The sequence below is a fragment of the Rhea americana genome, unplaced genomic scaffold, assembly GCF_003343005.1.
Source record: "Rhea americana isolate MKP2758 unplaced genomic scaffold, rheAme1 scaffold_57, whole genome shotgun sequence".
In the NCBI taxonomy this organism is placed as follows: domain Eukaryota; kingdom Metazoa; phylum Chordata; class Aves; order Rheiformes; family Rheidae; genus Rhea; species Rhea americana.
Genome location: NW_028186723.1, coordinates 2,135,312 through 2,155,736, shown reverse-complemented (window position 1 = coordinate 2,155,736; position 20,425 = coordinate 2,135,312). Strand labels below are relative to the sequence as shown.

General features: G+C 36.5%; 1 protein-coding gene across 4 annotated transcripts in view; it reads left to right on the top strand.

Moving 5' to 3' along the window:
- Nucleotides 1-20,425, top strand: part of CCDC186 (coiled-coil domain containing 186) — a 40,211-nt gene that overhangs the window by 11,393 nt on the left and 8,393 nt on the right. For 2 of the 4 annotated variants that reach the window (XM_085319032.1, XM_085319033.1), the window contains exons 2-12: nucleotides 3,476-4,184; nucleotides 6,804-6,930; nucleotides 9,257-9,385; nucleotides 10,397-10,609; nucleotides 12,101-12,220; nucleotides 12,746-12,871; nucleotides 13,179-13,277; nucleotides 13,985-14,071; nucleotides 14,901-15,043; nucleotides 18,043-18,298; nucleotides 19,476-19,665. In XM_085319032.1, the coding sequence (XP_085175158.1) occupies nucleotides 3,490-4,184; nucleotides 6,804-6,930; nucleotides 9,257-9,385; nucleotides 10,397-10,609; nucleotides 12,101-12,220; nucleotides 12,746-12,871; nucleotides 13,179-13,277; nucleotides 13,985-14,071; nucleotides 14,901-15,043; nucleotides 18,043-18,298; nucleotides 19,476-19,665 (2,185 nt within the window). In that variant the 5' untranslated portion in view covers nucleotides 3,476-3,489. The remainder of the gene's footprint in view (nucleotides 1-3,475; nucleotides 4,185-6,803; nucleotides 6,931-9,256; nucleotides 9,386-10,396; nucleotides 10,610-12,100; nucleotides 12,221-12,745; nucleotides 12,872-13,178; nucleotides 13,278-13,984; nucleotides 14,072-14,900; nucleotides 15,044-18,042; nucleotides 18,299-19,475; nucleotides 19,666-20,425) is intronic. The other 2 variants (XM_085319034.1, XM_085319035.1) reach the window with 2 other exon arrangements.

Here is a 20,425-nt window from a genome sequence, read left to right as displayed (position 1 = left end):
GGTATTTCTKATGTGAAGATTGGTTGTGACCTTATGACCAATTGTTAGGCTTTATTTCTATTTAATAGTTAGTAATTAGAATATGAAAATTATCACTATCCAGCAGGGGAAAAGAAATCCAGCTACTTAGGATTCAGATTTGGGTTCAAATTTGGGCAGACATTTAAAATCAAATGTTGCAATCAGGAAGCCTAGGAACATTCTTAATATGGTAAATTGTATTCTGGGTACCATTTCAATTTGCAGCAAGTGTGCAGGAAACACTGAATCCCCCCTCCCTCCCTCCCTCTCTCTCTCTCTCTATTTTTCTTTTTTGCTTTAATAGATTGGTTTAGTTACTTTTGAAATTCCCGTGTGTTTGCTGTGAAACCTAGGCTCTGCTTTCAGTTGGTATTAAGTATAGGATCTTCTGGGTATGGAGTTGGTAGCATTTTATTCTGTTAATAGTAACTTGAGTTATGCAAGTAGTTTTATTTCTACTTGCAAATAAATTAATCCTGCCCTTTGTAAGTAATACTGTGACTTAGTATTAGAAGGAAATAATCCAGAAAAACGAAAATTAGGACAATGAATTGGAAAGAAGCTAGTAGGCTGTATTTTTTACCTGCTGCTCTCAAATGAAGGGAAATACCATCTACTGTGTGTGCATATATGTATATACATGTGTGTGTATATGTATAAATACACACACACACACACACACACACAATATATATATATATCTCCAGGCTGTGCTGAAGATCTTGTGTATGATAACCAACATGGATTTAGGAAGTTCATGTATCTGATTTTACCAGTTCTTTTTTCATGGGAATGGTGAACTCCAGCAGCTGGGCAGTAATAAGCTGTTTTGAGGCAGTAATACATCAAACTACACATTTTGAGGTGGTTTATGACACTTTAGAAAGTACTTCAGAAAAAGCTTAAAATGAGCCTAAAAATCCCTCTGCTCATTCCAGAGAAAGTATCTGCAAGAACTTGTATTACAATACCTACTATAGAATAAACTTGCACCTCAGCTTTATTACTAATAAGGTCTCTTACACACAAACCTGCTGAATGTGTGGAATATAAGCCACCAGTGACAAAAGGGGGAAAAATGCTGGAAGGTAAATTTCTGTCTTCCATCCTAACTGCATTATTTGCATATTGTCTTATTGACAATGTTAAATACACAACCTCAGTTTATTTTAAACAACTTYTTAATTAAGTAGGAGCTAGTGTTTCTTTTACTGTCAGATTGATTGCTTTCTCCTGCAGCTATGCTCAYTGTCTTCTATTTGTGGGTAGATGTAAATGGTCGGTGAGGGTTGTTTTGTTGTAGTTTCATGTAGTACATTGTGAACCTTTTTTACTAGAAGAAATTACCAAAGAATCAGTTGGTACCAACAGAGAAATTGCTTTGCACAGACCAGATGGCAGGGCAAGAGTTTGGGGGTTATGGATTTGCTGACTGCAGTGTTGACTGAGCATAAATTCTTTGAAGCAAAGGGGATCAGGAGTTTCACAAACAGATCTTCTTTGATATCAATAAAACTGAGAGCCCTTGGAAAAGTTTCACATTGTATGTTGTGCGTAAGGTCTCTTATTYACCCCCTCCATTCTAATTTGTGATTTTACTTGCTCTTTGCCTTCTGGTTCCCATTGTTTCCCATATTTTAGATGCTATAGCATTTGGTTTTGCTTTGAAAGTGAGGAGGACAAGTGCTTTGCTTGTTACAAGTACTTAAAAAAAAAATAGTCACTTTTTCAAAATAGCCACACAKCTTACTGTTTTCTGTAGGTGTTTTTGTACCTGTTCTATGTACCTATTCCCTTTCTCTGTCTTACTGTTTGCTGGTGATTTGTGAATGTTGTCTAGCCGTGGCAGGATGTGTACACTTGTCCTTATACCCTGTTTTCCATTATATTTTCCTTTTGTTGTTTAACGGACAGTTGCAACCTAACCGTTGTTTTAAGTTACTAGTGGTGACCTTTGGTGTGTGTGTGTATACATATATGTGCATGTACACACATGTGTGACTACTTCCCTGCAGAAACAGCTAGGCTGAGGTTTCTTCTCCTCCTTGCCATACTCTTGTACGTATTGGTGGAAGGTTGTAGTGGTAGCAGTTTGTCAGAGACCTAGTGRCATTCACGAATCCCTCTGTTTTAACAATAGTCAAAAACAGCGTAAGCCACAGTACAGTGTGTTGGTTAATAAGAGACTCCAGAGAAGCGGAGCCAAGTGCACAAGGCGTTTCCTTCCAGACTAATTCAAAGTGCAGGGCTTGAAGCATGTAGTTGAATGACTGAGATTGTGTGAATGTGAAGAGAAAGCTAAACGAATCAGAAGGCAAGTCTGCAAACATGCTTGATGCTGTAAGATGGCAAAGTCACTGTTTCTATTGAGAATTACTGGAAAAACAAAGTTGAATTCTTAAACAATGATATGCCTCCTGTTTATGAGTAAAGGTACATATATAAAAATAATTACTCAATATTTTAATAATTAATTATTCGATGATTTAATAATTTATGAATAGTTTTTCCAGTGCCAGGGGCACTGGATTGCATCTGAAAGTTATGATGGCTATAATGAATTTCTCCTAATGGAAATGATATCTCAAGGGCTTCTTGTGTTGGCTAAAAATGCCAGCAGTCTTTCTAGACACCTGATCATCTAGAATTCCTGAAACAGAAGATATGACACTGTAACCAGGGTCTTCCCTAACTGTTCTGGCTGTTTGGGTTGTGATATGATGTAATTTGCTGTAAGAAGACTTTCTACATAGCTTTTTGACTCCTCAGATGTTTATTCTGCAAGCTACTTCTGAAAGAGCAAATCTGCCATGGACCATCTGTGATCTTGCAGCAAAGGATTTGTGCTGCTTGCGAACAGTTGGGGAAGAGAAAATTTTTTTTTCTCTCCTTCATTCTTTCAGGTTGCTGGGTATAGACATGTTTTACTATATAAGTATATATGGGTAATTGGTCAGGACATGACAGTAAGGAAGTTGTATGTATGTTCTCATTGGCTGGATGAGTAACCCTGTGTTGTAAAAACACATATGTCAAGGCATGTTGTTACCTTCCAACAACTTATTAGAAAATGAGCAGTAAATCTGTGGATTCTTAGATTTTTGTTGATGTTATATTTATCAGAAGTATTTTCAGAGGTGATCACTTGGACTATTTGGATTTAAAAAGAAATAAATTGGTTCATTCTGAAAAGCTGCTGTTTTTCTAGTTGACTTGTCACTTGCTGTCCAGCTACTTTGTGTTTGCTATCCCTGTTTTTATTCTCCTTTTAGGAACTTGCATTGGAACATTTATTTAAAAATCAGGCTGGAAAATTGACAAACTGGATAAAACTTAAGTACCTAATTATTTCTACCCTTAGAATATTACTTTCCAGTAGCCTTTTTTCCTCCTCTCCCAATCTTTATTTAATTTTTACTTTGACTATAATGTATAATGCAAAATTTCCTTCTAGATTTTCAAAAGAAAATGATGGAAGAGTATTTACCAGAAATGCAAAGCACCCTGGAGCCAGTCAGTCTGTTGGATAATGCCTATTCCAGCTCCCCAGATAACAAGAAGCCTGATAAAACATCTGAAATGAAGGACTGCTCAAACATCTGTTTTGCTGGAGATGATGGTAATACCTTGGAAAGCGAATCTAAGTTGTTCCCTTTGAACCACGATTCAACAGCTATTGACACAAGCAGCGATGGGACTCTGGCAGAAATACAGGAGCAGCAGGGTATGCCTGATCCCGGGGGAGGTGGAGACTGTGGTGCCAATACCTGCTTTGAAAGAAAGAAAGAAGGCCCCATGAAGACAGGGCACTTCTCTAGTGAAGAATTTGAACAACAAGATCCAAAATCTAATCAGACGGAACAGTCGCTAATGGAAATATTACAGGAGCTAAGGGAGGAGTCTGACTTTGTGAAAAAATCTATCAATAAAATCTGTTCAGAAAGCCCTTATGACACAGACTGTACAAAGAAGCTTATTTCCACAATACATCAGACTTCCTCGCAGGAGGATTTACTAGAAGAAATAGAATCTGAACTTTTATCTACAGACTTTTCAAAAGAACGCAAATTCCCAAATGGTGTGAGAAAGGGTGAACATGCCTTGGCCGTRTTTGAAAAGTGTGTGCAAGATAAATACTTGGAGCAGGAGCAAACTATAAAAAAGTGAGTATTTGAATAGTATCATCACGAATATGGAGGTGTATAGTGAATGAGTTCAGTTGCGTATTGTGTGAACAGAGTGTTGAGCTGTTACAAATAGTACCTTGTGAAGTGTTAGGAAGAGAGTTAATGAGCTTTCTTAAGGAAATGAGTAATTATCTTTACTCAGGGTATGTGTGTGTAAATAAAACTGTGCTTAAATCTCTGAATTCTTGTGAAATTTGATAGAAGCTGAATAGCTAACTGTTCAGTTGAATAGCTTGCCAATATCTATAATTACTTAAGTACTGTAAAAGTAGTGGTGATACAAAAATAATTCAAGACTCCTTCAGTCCATGTATTTCTTTGGAGAAAGGAACTTTTTGGAATTACCAACTCCTACTATATGTTTGCTTTGAGTTTGAAACTGCATGTTTTTCGTGTGGCTTTTAAAATTGTCTTTCATCATAATTTCAGCAAAGTTGATCAAAAGGTATTTTTTTGAGTTGGAAACTACTGTCTCACTGTATTAATGCATTTTACAGGAAGGTTTTTGAAATGTAATTTGTTGTAATAAATTGGGCTTGATAGTTCTACCATACAGAAATCTAATATTTCTATTCATGGAAAGCCAGTTTCTTCGAATAACTTCTTGATTCCCTACTTGGCCTTTTATATTCTGTTACCACCATTAGAAATGTTTCTTACTTTTTTTTAAATTTTTTTTTAAAAAAGCATTTTCTAACTTTAAAGTTATTCCTGCTTGCTGAGCTGCAAATAAGTGTTGTGTATGCTCTGCTTTTCATATAAGGCAATCTGATACCATGGTAGGGGAGGATATCAAAGGGAGGGAAAAGCAGAGGGAGGGAGAGACTCCCCAAAAGCAGGGTGAGGAAAGCATTCCCTGCGGCCTCACTGTAACTGAAAGAATACAGGTGGGAAGAAAGTCACTTGATGGCAAAGCTTGGAAATGCTGGTAGGAGGACAAGTGAGAATCTGAAATGATGGGTGTGTGAATGGCTATAAATCAAGGAGACTGTAAGTGAAGATGTTACTTGGATTTTTACTTGTTTACAGTCAACTCAAAGGCAGATCAGTATTGTCAGCAGTGGACCRATTACTTTTTTAGATACAAATATGTATATATAGTTTATATATAATCTTTCTCTAAATGTGAGTGCATATTTATGTATAAATATATTCCCCCCCCACCCTTCGCACACACGCAGTTTGTACCAAAATGTCCATTTTTTTCCCCCCAGCTGGTATCCCTACGGCAGTGAGGCCAGCTGTTCCCTGTTGCCTCCTGGTTTCAGGAGTGTAAAACTACTGTGCAACATCTTGTGTTTGGCCCAAAAGGCATTGTAGGGCATGCGTGTATGTCTTTATTTTATGACCAGCAGAATTTACTGTAGCACTGCTCTGGAAATAGCCTAATTCTTCTCCTACAGTCAGATCTAAGATATATAGCTGAGCAGCAAGTTAGCTGCATGAATCCTGGCTACCTTTAAGAATCTATAATCTGAGAATATACATTAATCCATGCATTTTTTTCCTTAACTCTTCCTGCACGCGCACACATTCCTGAAGTGCTGAGCTATTTCACTGATGGTTTTGAAACCTTTGTAATTTAGGAGCCTAGGTTATTCAGAGCACTGATTTATTTTCTTTTTTTTCTTCAAAGGGGAATAAAGATGCAAGTATATGTCTACACAGGATTTTTAAACATTCCCACTGAAATTCATGTGATTAGTCACCTAGACTGCTTTGGTGCTTTTGAAAATATCCACCATCTAACTATCTTTAAACATTGAAATATGTTTAAGAATGTGTATGTTCATCATTTCTGACAATGACTTCTGAGGTTTATGTACATCTTCTATTACAATGCTGGAAGGTCAATCAAAATACATTATTGTTGAGGCATCAACTCCAACTTGTCCTTCAAACAGCTAAGCTGTAAAGGAACAAAATATTATTAAAAATCTGAACTTTGCAAGGAGTTTGAGCATGGATACTGTTTATAGATACCTGCCTAGTTAGGACTTATAAAATCTGGGTTCCATTTCTTACTGGGCTGTGGACATCGTGGGCTACTCCAAGCAATTTATCCCATTTCTTACTAGGCTGTGGACATCGTGGGCTACTCCAAGCAATTTATCCCATTTCTTACTGGGCTGTGGACATCGTGGGCTACTCCAAGCAATTTATCCCATTGCTCTTGCCACTGTGAAATGAATATAATATCTTTGTTTTCAGATTCTTGACTATTGGAGCGATCTGACTGGACATTACTGTCTTATTAATACCTTAGAACTGTTAATAAGCACAAAGCGCTGCGCTAATTCTGTGAATTGCATAGATTACCAGATGTCTCACTTTACCATTGACAATAACAATGGAAAGTGCTGAAAACAAGCAATTTGCTTACATGGAAGATGCTACTTGCTGATTTAAGAGTTAAGTTTCACGTGCACAGTGTACTTCCATTTTGTTTTTGTAAGGCCTTAGTGAATTTCTTTAGTGTTGCTGGCTTCATTTCCAATGGAATTTGCAGATCAGTAAGGAACAGACATAAATCTGAAACTTAAAAAAAACAGTATTGAAGTACCGTATATCTTGATGCTTTTTTTTTCCTCACAGATTGATTAAAGAAAATAAAAAACATCAGGAATTGATTTTGGAAATCTGCTCAGAAAAAGACAACTTAAAAGATGAATTGAAAAAACGAACAGAAACAGAAAAGCAGCACCTCAACATTATTAAACAGGTTTGGATAACAAAGCAGAAGTGTTAATGTTTAACCTGTTTGATACAGTTATTGCCATTGTTTACTAAGACATCTTTGGAAGCATAGGGGAGAAAGAAGGAATGCCCATGCTCATATCCTAAGCATTTTATGAAGTTAAATCCATTTTTCCATTCCGAGAAAATTACTCATTGGCTCAAAGCATTTACTGTCTTCTAGTTAACTTCTGTTTCTAGATTCAGATCACTTAGGTGTTCAGTATCTGGAAGTCTTTAAGGTCAAGTGAGTTCTAGTTATGCAGCAATATGGAGATTAAACTCTGGGTAGCCTTGATGAGAATGTTAAAGTATACCTTTGTTTCCTATTTAAGACTATGTATTGGAAGCTTGCTAGGTCTTTTTGCAAAATCTCGCTTTCTTACCATGATAAGGTTTATTTTTTGTACATAKACATTAAGGGTATTTCACTTGGGCATTTAATCGTGTCTAATTTCTTCTTAATCTACCTTAATACTGCGTCTGCTAATAATGGAGTAAGTGAATGTGTGTAGTTAAAAATATTAATATGGGGAGTGTATACAGAGCRGAGCGTATCAACCGTGCTGTTGCACATTATTTTTGTTTATCAGTTGCTATGTACAGGTATTTATTCAATGGAAATGATCAGAACTGTGACAGGCTGAAGAGAAACATCTATAGTGTATACTGATGTACGCTGGTGTTAGTGTGGGAAGGAAAAGTGTCACATCAAGTGTCACTGCTTCAGAATCAGTCACTGATACTCCTACAGTTTCTCAGCCTAGTTTTAAAAGCTGTTGCAGCTTAGAAATATGATGACAGATAATATTTAAACTGTTATCTCTGCATATTGAAGTACTGGTGATATCACCCTAGCTGTCAGATATTTTTCTGTTAATATCTGCATCACACAGAAATCTGTTCCCCAAACAGTATGTCAGGCTTGGTGTTCCTGAAGAACATGTTCACACATACAGAAACTTAGTCTGTCTTTGGTTAGTTTCAAAGAATCATTGAAAATCCATAATGTGATTGAGAGTTGAATTGAAAAGATTTGTGTATGTTAAGCTACAATTTGAAATCACAGATGCCTGAATATATCAGTAGGAGCAGCTTATTCATTATTTCTTATCTGTATTTTCATGATATCACCTAGATTTCGTGAAGATGTACCATGCAGCAACTGCTTTATCCCATTCTGAAAAAATACTTCAGCGAGTTTTATCTTTGATTTCTTGTCAGATAAGTAGGATCTGTGATACCACTTGTCCTAGATGACTTTAGAAAATACTGGTTATAGGTGTAATGCTTTCATATTGTAGTTGGATAGCAACTGAGGTTTTAAGATAAGTAGCAGTAAAACACTTCTATTTTGGTGCCATGTGAGTGTTTGTAGTGTGATAACTTATCTCTTCAACTAAATGAAAACTTAACTACAAGCAGAAAATGCATGCATGCTTGCATGTGTGAATTTCTTTTGCATACTAGGCAGTGATTCATTTGCAAAACTGAAGAGGGTGGCAACAGAAGTATTTAACTTGCTGCCTTTTATGCAGGAGTTTAGGACTGCACAAAAATATAACATGCTAACTCTGAGATCTTTACTCCTAAAATTAATGAAACAAAATGGATTTAATGAATTGACTTTCCCCTGGGACAAGACAGTCATTAAGGCACAGTTTAAACAGCCTTTGGGCAGCATTACAGTTTCATAGCTACCACTTGCTCTTGTGCTAGTGCTGCTCCTTATTGTTGCGCTAGTGTTTGAGTGACTGTGCAGTGAACAAACACTGGGAAATGTTCCAGTTAAATGTCAGTAATTATTCTTTAGCTGGATCATTTCTCTGGGCTGGTTCACTGGGCGGCTAAAGAAACGTGCCAGCACAATGACTGAGCACTACTTTATTTGATGAGCTATTTTTCAATGAATTAATTTCCTGTCCAATTCAGTATGGATCATGAATACTTTGCTGGCACAGTAAAAGAGGTAGCACAGGGATAGTGGGGAAAAAAGGGTGAAAGATGAAGCAACTTGAGACAGCAGCCAGCCCTGCTTTGGTGTCTCAGCATTTGCCATCAATGTTTTTTTAAGATAGGGGATTATTTTATGTCATGTCTTGATTTCATTCAGTTCTCTCAGTGTAGACGAGAATTGGCTTTTTTTCGTGCTCATGCTTTAATACAAAGCTAGATGTTGATATTGGCTATTGCAACTCGCAAAGTATAAAATACATGTAAAGATCTGATATAGCATCTACTTCTGTGTGAGATGTTTCTATTGTATGCTCAAAGTCTCTTTTCCTATAATTATATCAATGTCTTCCTTATAGCTAGAAGCAAGAATAGAAGAGCTTAATAAAGAAGTGAAAACTAGTAAAGACAAACTTTTAACRCAAGATGCAGCAGCTAAAAATGCTATTCAGCAGTTGCATAAAGAGATGGCATTTCGAATGGACCAGGTAATGTAGAAAGCTTCTAATTGCTGAGCATCTCACAAACAAAGCTACTTCATGTGGGAAGCATGCAGCCTAAGTTGTTAAGTCACGAGATCAGTCAAAACTTTCCCAAATGGGAATTATTACAGTTCAGTTATATATGCATTTGATAACTAACATCAGTTAATTTCTGAATAGCTGTCAATGTTCTAGAGTGATCGATACCCTGCTTTTTAACATATTTTTATATATATATRTGTGTGTGTGTATATATGTATACACACACATACAGACATATATGTGTGTGTGTACACACCCACCCACATGCACACAATTCAGTCCTCCAAAATATATATTTTTCTCTGCCTGTAAACTGATTTGGATTTTAAGGGGATAAAAGCTAACAGTTGCTGTTACTTGTCAGTTTAATACTTCTCTCAAATCAAACACAGAGCTCTTGCCTAATGTGTTGAGCTCAACACAGAACTGAGGTTTTTTTTTTTCCTTTTTAGTGTCATATAATGTAGAGAAAAATACTTAATGTTAATTCTGCAGCTCACTTTCTGCTTCTTTTGTTTTATAAAATGAAACTTTGCAATCTGAGGCGATAGGGAGCCTGTCTGATAAATAATGGATAGTGATTGTGCAGTTCGCATGTGGACAAAGGAGGGGAGAGGACTGATGCTGAATACTTGCGAAAATGTTTTGTTGCTAAAATTTATCAGTTATACTACTTTCCTTCTGCAACAACAGATTGTACTCAAAACTCCTAACATACTGACAACTCAAGATATTTAGCTTTGAAACTGCAGCTGCTTGGATATATGTTTACTGTTACAGATATGAATAATTCCAGTTGAATCAGTTTGATTCATGATAGTTATGTATGGGTCTAATGTTAGTCTTTACGAAACTGAAGCTTTTAAGTCTCACTTTGTTATGCTACTATACTACAGTGCTGAACATAACCAATATTGGCTTTTAAAACCTGAATGCTAGTGCAAGGTTAATTCATTCTATTTTAATATTTTCCAGGCAAACAAGAAATGTGAAGAAGCACGCCATGAAAAGGAAACAATGGTGATGAAATATGTCCGAGGGGAGAAGGAATCACTTGACCTCCGAAAGGAAAAGGAGACACTTGAGAGAAGGATGAGAGATGCAAACAAAGAGATTGAAAAGCATACTAATAAAATCAAACAGCTTTCTCAGGAAAAAGGAAGATTGCACCAGCTTTATGAAACCAAGGTGCTATAAGCGTTTACTATGTAACTTAAAAGCACTCTCAGAACAACCTGAACAACACTGATTTGCTGTTATACTTGGTGAAAGAAACCTGTTTTTCCTGTATAGCTGTGAAAGAACCCCTTTCTTCTGGGGAAGGGGAAGAAGTAACTGCACTCTTATTGTCATCATTTTGAAATCCCCTTTTATATTTGCTTGTAAAGTACTACTTTCTTTTGACAAAATTTGAAAGACTTGCAGGTGTCTGGATTTTTTGGGGAAGTTTGTCACTTGTTCTGTTTAGTGAATGGGTTTTTTTTAAGACTATAGTGGCATTAAATTATTGTAGTATTTATTGCAATTTCTGCAAGTTTTTTTATCCTGTAGTATCCATTTTGTATTATATTCCCTCTTAAAAGAAAATTTGGTAATAATAGGATTTTTCAGGCTCAGTTGCAAAACCTTGGCACGTTTTTGTAAGTCATTAAGAGGTTTTCRTCAGACTCTTAAATTACTCAGATCATCTTATAGTGTGCTACACAACTGTTTCATGTGGAAGATCTGGCAATTGATAAATTAATAAATTCAGACTTTGCTATATTGATTTGTCCTTTTTTTTTTGAGCAGTTGTACCATGCACTGTTGACAAGAGCAGATGGATCAGAAAAATTCATCTTACTGAAAGTCCTAAAAATTATGCTTCTGATGCAAAAAATCACATTGGTGCCCCCCCCCCCCCAAGAATGGGAATTGGGAGCATGAATTAAGTTTCCTAAGTGAAACTAATCTGCTAACTATCCTCAGATTGGGATTTAACAGAGATTGTACTGCCCTCATATGGCACTTCTGCAAACTTCTTTTTGGTAAGATAGACCTATTACTACAGAAAGAGTTTGGACTTCTGGCTTACTGCAGTGGTCTGTAGATACTGGTATAAAGGGTATTAGTCCAGTGGCATTCTTCTGTTAACATCTTCTTTTGGCACTGACTTACAGGTTGGTGATTTGTGCTGTGTACATCTTGCTGTCAGTGCTCCCTGTAGTCTCTACCTGTAGAGTAGGTAACACTCTACAACTGGTGTCACAGTTTTAGTCTGTAGCCTTTTATAATTTACAACTTTGCCACTTTTAACCTGCATCTTTTCACCAGGTTGGCACAAAAGAGCAAAATGGGGCCTTTGCAGCTAACCCAAGAGATACATATTTTAGACCTGACTAGCTTGTGCTTTTTAATACATACATAATGTTAATGGATATAAAAGCTGCATCTTAATGCAGCTTTTGTTYTATCTTTCTTTATCTTGCTACTCAAACCTGAATGCTGCTGGATTTACTTTATTTATTTATTTATTCACTGGATTAAGGGTTAAAGCGTTACTGAATGCTGTTACTTGTGTGCACGTTTTTGCAAAATCAGGACCTTAAAAATCCTACACTTGGCACTTACATACGAGTCTTCTTGTAGAAGCACTGGATGATTTAAACCCATAAAATAAAACCTGTGCCATTTTCTTAGGATGGTGAAGCCACTCGACTGAACAGAGAAATAGAAAAACTGAAAGAAGAAATCAATTCTCATGTTATCAAAGTAAAGTGGGCTCAGAACAAGTTGAAAACAGAAATTGATTCACACAAGGTTAGTGAAGTGATACTGTGACATGAAACTGCAGTCAATGAAATGTAGATGCTATGCTAGTTCCTTTTTTAGTATCACTAAAATCTGCTTTTTAAAAACGTTTTTCTTCAATTTGACCACCTGCAGCAAAATATAGTAGTGCTTCTGAAGATACTAATATGGAAGTGAAAGTGTGATGCAGTGTGTATGTGCGTGGATTTTGTTTTGTCCTGCTGATCAACTTTTAATTTCTTGTATGATAGATTTAACTCAATCYGTTGTCTGAAAATGTGTGCAAAACTAAGAGGTCCTTCTGTGCTTTCAATTTTGGAACAAACAAAATTGCTTCCATTCAACAGTTAATGTAATAAGGGGAAAAATACTGGATATAGATTTTTTTTTTTGTTGTTGTTGTTGATTTCTTTCAGACTGAAATAGGAAACTCTTGTTAGGAGAAGTGCTTTTACCCAAGTTAGGCTAGATTAGTAGGTGTAACTTATTTATTACTATTCGTGGTTGGTTGATTTGTTTCCTTGTCCTTTTTAGGAAACCAAGGATCGCCTCAAAGATGCAACAACAAAATTAACTCAAGCAAAAGAAGAAGCAGACCAGATAAGGAAAAACTGTCAAGAAATGATAAAAACCTATCAAGTAGGCACATTTTCTCAGGAGGTGAAATTAATGTTCAGCACCTGATCCTTCCCTTCTATCTTAAACTGCAGTAGGGGAGAATTACCCAGTGCAAGCTGCAAAGCTGAGATGACCAGTCATAGATTTCCGTACTTGGCAAGTTTCTAAATAAGAGGGAAGGTGTTCATCTTTATTGGGATGTGGTGGGATGGTCATGACATGTTCAGAGTTATTAGATACATACCTACTGGAAAGGGGTTCTGTGATGTGCAATATTGTGTGCATGTTCTTAAAACAGGAAGGGGGAACATAAAGCTCTAAAACTGCACTTACATATCTTTCCTTTTAGGAGTCGGAAGAAATCAAATCAAATGAATTGGATGCAAAGCTGCGAGTAACAAAAGAAGAACTAGAGAAACAGATGCAGGAAAAGTCTGACCACCTGGAGGTAAATATGTGGTGATAACTTTGGATGTCTTTAGATAATTTTGGCTTAATGCCACATCCCAGATGTTTGCCTCCAGCCATGATTTTGGAAGACTTTTTAGCTATTATATTGGATCTACTTCTAAGAACAAATTTATGGAAAAAAGGAGGATGTTAAAAGGACAAAACTGCTCTTTACTTTTTATAAATGTCAGTGTTGGTATGGTTTAGAACACGAATTCATCTGATAGGCAGGATTTCTTTTACCATCTGGTGTTTTACCAAGCTGTATGGTGAGAGGGAGACAGGGAACAGCTTCTGTTCTCTCATTCCCTATAGAGGTTTGCTAGCCCCAAAACTAGATTTTCGCATTAATTCAGTCCTTGCTTTGCATGCTGGATCCACTCACAGCTCTCATATAAGTCATCTTCAGTGTTTACCCAGTGTCAGTTTGCCTGGAACTCTTCACTGAGTGTGTTGCGATGTAGATTTGTACAATTAAAACCAGAGTGCGTAATTTCATTTATACTTCCTGTTCTTCTGAGAATAAAAAGCTTTTATGCTTTGTTTTGTTTTACTTATTAAAAATAAAGAAACCTTTAGGGTACTTGTCTTGCCTTAAGCCCTCTCAGCTGTTATGCTGGCCTACGTGGATCTAAATTCTTTTGACATCCCAGAGATGCCATTGTCTGTTTAGATTTCTCAAGCGGTTTCTCACCCTTTAAAAAGGTGCATCATGCAAAAATAAAAGAACTGGAAGACCTGAAGAGAACGTTTAAAGAGGGCATGGATGAGCTTCGAACACTAAGAACAAAGGTAACGTGTTCTGGATTGCTACGGAGCTACAGTGCTATGATGAATTTTTTGAGCAAGATTAAATTGAATCTGTTGATTATGAATTTTTTTTGAAAAATTAAAATTAAACTGTTTTTTTTTAATTTTTTTTTTTTTTTTTTTTTTTTTTTTTATTAAGCAGTGTGGCATGGAGGTTGGCTGACATGAGACCAGAAGGATACATAACTGGCTCTGGGCAGCCTTTCTTGGGGAGTATCAGTTGATCCATGATAAAGTGCTCTTTTGTTTCATGGTGTACATCTTGTTTGACTGCAAACCTTTTGAAAATATTTTAGTAAGCACCCAGTAAAGTTAGTAACTTCATAAATGAAAGATGTTAGTAAACTTTTTCCATCTCTGAACCTAGGCTTGTAGAAGTCATACATGCGGCCTGTGATGGCATAGAAAATATGCTAAGTGTAACTTCTGAACAGTCTTRTAGATCAGCCTGCTGGTCACTCAGTCCAGATGAGAGTTTTAGCAATGTAGGACCTTAGTAGAAGGGAGGAAGCCATGAAATACAGTCTTGGTGTGAGTTAGGGTTAGGCTTGGGTAACTGGAAAAGGATGGCTTTGAATTTTTGGTCCATCAGGCCYGTAAGTCTGAGTATTTTGGAAAGACTAATGTTAATCTTGTTTACTTCGTTTGATGATTTTTACATATGATATTTTTTGTCTGTTTTTACTTTATTTGGCCTGTGTGATATATTCTTGGACACTAAAAGCTTTGTACAGTGGTCTAAATGTTTGATCGAAATAATTCAGTTTTGAAGTTTGCCAGAAGAGTAAATAGTTTCTCCTTTTCTACTTAGGTAAAGTGTCTAGAGGATGAACGTTTGAGAACAGAAGATGAATTATCCAAGTATAAGGAAATCATTAACAGACAGAAAACTGAAATCCAGAATTTGCTGGACAGAGTCAAAATTGTAGATTGTCTGCACGATCAACATCAGAGGTACAGCTAAGTACTTTGAGGACAAATTTGGCAGATTTTTCTTGTCATTGTTTTTCTTTATTGAAATTACCAATGCTTTAAAATATGTTATAATTTGGAGAATTCATGTTCTAATTTAACTATCTTTTCTAATCTAATTCAATGTTGTCAGTATTGGAGATAACTTTGGCCTTTTATAAATAAGTCAAGTGAATTGAGACTGGTAGATCTGATTTTATATCTTTCATTATCAGGATAAGAAGTTTTTGCTTTTGAGCATACTCTATGGGAAGTTGCATCTTCTAGGATTCTTCCCAGTGCTCATTTTATTGGAAGATTGAGGGAAAACAACTGAACCAGAAAAGCAGATCTCTTTAATTATAATGGATTGATTTAAGTATTTAACAAAAACAGCTTATTGTCTTTGGCCACTGTTGTATTCAGATATTTGGTTAATGTTAGGAGCGCTTGTGTTTCTGATGGACTAGTATTGCTGTGTTGAATTTTTTCCCTGTTTAAGAATGTGAGGGAAATAAAGTTTTCTTGGAGGAGAATTTGGTTCAGAATGCCTGAACATAGTTTGGTTTCCGTATGGGACATATGAATTGGAGTATAAACAAATACTGTCCTCTTCACTAATTCAAACAGTGTTGCCAGGTTCTAACAGAACTACCCGTGTGTGTCTCCTGTGCTTTTAATTAGTTACTTGTTATTGAAAAATATTTCAGTAGATGTGTCCCCTTTTCAGGGTTCAGAGAATGAAGCATCTTCCATTGGCTGTGTGCTGGTCAGCTGCATTAGTGCTGTTATAAGTCTTCCTAGGGAAGCAGAGGCCAGTTATCAAGATAACTGTAGCTTACACCTTGATCAATAGTGGAGATGATTGTTTTTTAACTTGGGATCTTGCCAAATGAATTAAAATTTCAAATGTGTTTTCCAATTATCTTTTCATCTCAACAATAGTAGAGAAATGCTAAAATGTTCATGTCTCTTCTATTCCTATAAAACTTGGATCAAAAGTTTTTTTTTAAATTTCTTTCCCATGTAGCATTTGTTATCCTCACATCAGTTTTTGTATAGTCCTGTATTTCACTTTCAGAATGACTTAAACATGTTTATCAAACATTCTAGGGAGTATCATGAAGTCATGAATTCTCAAACTGAGTTAAAACTTGAATCGATAAGTTCCTATTATCACCTGTGAAAACAAAATCTTAGAATCTTGATCACTGTTATTTTCACTTACAATAAACAAACCTAYTGTCTTTCATTTTCTTGGAGTAAATAGAGGGAATTTTATCTTTTTCTGAGAACACACACAGTTCTGCTTGAATTAAGATAAAAGAAGCAGATTTGTTCAGTCAAGCAAGGAAAAGACTGAAGTGGGATTTGTCCTTAAATGCATAAAACGCTTAATAAGGGAATGTTCAGCTATTCTTTGCACATATGAGGAAGGATCGAAATAGTTTTGTAGGAAAGATGATATCAAGTTGAATGCTAGGAAGCACTTTGAGTGTTGAGCTGGATACTGATTACCTTCAGTGTTGCAGGATATTCTTTGGAAAATTTTAAGAACAAGCTAGAGATCTCTTCAGGATGATCTGAATATTTAATTTTTTAAGTCCTGATGGTTAACTACAAATTTCACATGTTGTAATGAATCAACATATTTGGAAGTGTGATTTAGGTTTTGACATAAGTTTTCAATGGGAGCTGCGAATGAGATTTTTTTTGTAGCATAAATAGCCAAAAAATTCACTTCTGCTGTAGTTGTTCAGTCTTTCGTCTTCTGAAGGATGGAATTAGCTTAGAAACCCTGAAGATAAGATGTAATACATTTTCCTGTTCTTTTGGAGTGAAATGCTAATCATATTCCTGTTGTCATTATATTGTCATCAACTACTTGAGCTCTTCGTTTTGGTAGTTGGCAGGATGTAACTTAAGTTATGGAAATCTAGTAAAATTCAGCTACCTAGTTTTACAAAATTGTACTTCATTTTCAAAACTACTAATATGTGGACTGTCTGAGCTCATCTGTACTTGAAGAAACATGTTGATATGTGGTAGTTTAAAATGAATCAAGCCTCTTAGTAATTGCACTGTCGTTGTCTGCCAAGGAATTAAGTGAGATCAATGTGCTTAGTTTGTGTAATGTTTACTTTTTGAATTTGAATGCACATACTGCCTGTCAGAAAGGGAGGATTTTTTCCCTGAAGTCAGAATATGAGGTTTTAGAAAGGTGTAGAAAATCCTATGTTTGAAGAACTAATGAAATAATATTGCAAGAGCAAATGAGAGAGGAGGGTGTTTTTTTTAGTCTGTTTATTTTTTATTTTTTTAATAATAGCTATTTAATTTCAGAATTAACCTTAGTCACCTTCTCTAAAATGTTGATCTTAGGTAGAATGCTATAGCTTCAGTTTTCTCAGATGAATTATAAGTGATGTATTTAAAGTCTCCTCTTGGGAGTGCTTCAGTAGAAARAAAAAATGGTTTTGTAGAGGGTGGGAGAAGACAGAATGGAGTGAGAAAGTTCCTTTGAATCAGAACCGCACAACTTGCATATTTCATAGGTTGTTGTACTATTGTCCTGGAGAAGTTTAGAACTGGAGTATTTCCCCATCTCTTTAACACAAGAAGTCTTCTTTCAAAATGACTACCTGTTTTATATTTGCAAGTGTCCTTTCCGTTTGCAGTATTCATTTCTGAACATTTGTTTAGACCCCATAACGAAGCTCATGAAGCTGAGTACAAAAAGGTAGACTTCCTTGAGGAAGCTGATGGCTGTGTGCCATTCTGTGGGGTGCAGGAGCTCTTCATCACTTTGGCATGACATGTGTCATGAAAAGGAATCTGCAAAACATATTGGCATTTAAAACCACCAGCAACTGGCAGATTCTCTAGAGTGATGAAAGTTCATTTGCCTTACCTGGTCTGGACCTGAATGCTTTTATTTGATAAATGTTTTCTATTAGTTTTTAAACTCCAGTTATACTAATAAGATGCAATTGCTTTGACAGAGATGAACAAGAAATAAATGCTTTAAAGGAAGAAGTAGATGGTCTCAATTCTCTTATTGCTGATCTCCAAAAGGACATCGAAGGTAGTCGGAAAAGAGAGTCTGAGCTATTGATATTCACTGAAAAATTAACCAGTAAGAATGCACAGCTTCAGTCTGAAAACAATTCCTTACAGAGCCAATTGGATAAGTTCTCTTATAGCGAAAGAGAGCTACAGAATCAACTGCAACGTATTCGACAGACTAAAGATGATCTGGTGAGTACAGCATACAGCTAGTTTTTTGCACTAGTAAGATGTCTGATACTAATAAAGATGTGGGACATGAATCCCACCTTGTATCCCTGCATATCTAAATGTAGGCCTCTGATGCTACTTTAGACACCCATGGATTTTGGAGATGGGTGTGGAATAGGCTGCTCTGGCGCAGGACTTGCAAGAGAACCATGTTGTCMTGGAATCCAGGCAGAGTGCTCCACAGTTTCTTGAATGGCACTAGGTGTCTATGTTTAGGAACCAGAACCCCGCTGAAGTGAAGGCAGAATCTTACGTGCTTTTCTGAAGGCTTTAAATAAAACTTATTGATATATCTGGCTTTTATTTCTCAACATTTGATCTGAGTGGTTAACCTGGGGAAAGTCAAGCTATCATGCTTCAGAAAAACCTGTGAATACATGGTACGAACCCTAGAAGTGCCATAGCTTGGCTTCAGTGCTGATAAATTTACTTACAGATGTGGAGACAATTTTCTCATGCTTTCCAGTATCCATCTCTGTGCTCTTTTTGTCTTTCTCAGATTTTTCAAGTGCACACACCGCACATTAGTGTGCACATACAACAGAACAAGCCTGAACTTGGAGCAGACTGTAGCCACTCTTTACTTATATATCAGTGGCTTGCATGTGACCACTGTTGTGACTTGAGTTTGTGATAGAGTAATAGTAATGGGATAGAAGCACCTTGTGTTTTCATGACAGTAAGAAAACTAAGGCACCCTGCACTGGAATGGTGGTATTATTTCTGCCTTTCTGAGAGAACAGAGTTGTTCTCTGTTGTGCCATTGAAACAATCTAAAGGTTTGAATTTTTATGTGAAATTTACCACTGCAAACTGTTACTTAGGTCATGCTTGTACTGTGATCTTGAGGCAGATAAATGTCACATTTAATAAGTTCAGTGTGTCACAAAAGTTAATGTGACCTTACAGCACAGCTCTGCATGGAACTGTCATGTAAATGTTTGAAGGTAGTTCAGGAATCCCTTGCTGCAGTACTGCATTGTGCTGCGAGCTCATTCGTGGTGGTAGTGATCAGCCTAATTAGATGTAAAATGTGAGATTCTCAGGTAGAAAGTGAAATGCAAGTTTAGAGCTGCTGAGCATACAGATAGGCTGGAAATTTTTTATATAATTTAAAAGGGAAAAAAATCATTTTCAGGCCACCAAGTTGCAGAAGGAGGAGGACCTGCGAAAGCTAGAAGTTGAGACACTACAGGCTCAGCTGGCTTCAGAGCAAAAAGAACTAGCAGCAAGGAAGACCCACGTGGATGAACTGAAAGACGAACTAGCTACCCAGAAGCGCAAACATGCAGCAAACCTGAAAGATCTCACCAAACAACTTCAGCTAGGTTGACATTATTTTCAGATATAATAAGTCAGCCCAGTTTGTAACCTCCTTTGTGCAGACTGTTAGAGACTACGGTCCTGTCTGTGTTCATGCACTCCTTGGGTACAGCCTACACAAGCTCTCCGTGACCTTAAAGAAAATAATAGTGAGTGGGCAAGCTGAATCTTACAAGTAGGAATCTGTAGTTACAGTAAAAAGCCCTTAGAGTTAGTCTCAGCTGTAACTTTTGAAATGGACTTTTTCATAAAATGAAAGATGAATTTCAAAGTAACATATTCTTTGTTATCCTATATGTGACTACTGAAGTGTCGCTGCTTCTGGATATGTATATTTATAGATCATGGTCTGCGTAGGAAACTACCAGCAGATTTTGAATGTATTCTTAACTGCTGACTGTTAGGAATTACTGGTGGTAATTATTATTTAATATATTAAACAGAGCACGTTGGTCATCAGTCCCTCCATATCAATCATGACTAATTTTGTTCTATCAGCAAATGGAAATCATTAAATGCCCAGGAGTGTATATACTCAATGCAAACTGATTTGAATATAATCAGATCAGTTTGAAAGAATACCTGTTTTTTTGTGCCTGCATCGTGCAGGAGGAAGTTCTATATCCCTTTTTGTACATATATGAACAGTTTTACATTTTCTTTCTTATTAAATGAACGATACTTCTGGACACAAGTACTATACTCGGCTCCCAATCGTGATGGTAGTCATGAGATACCACAACAGAGCTGCTGTTCTGTCATTCG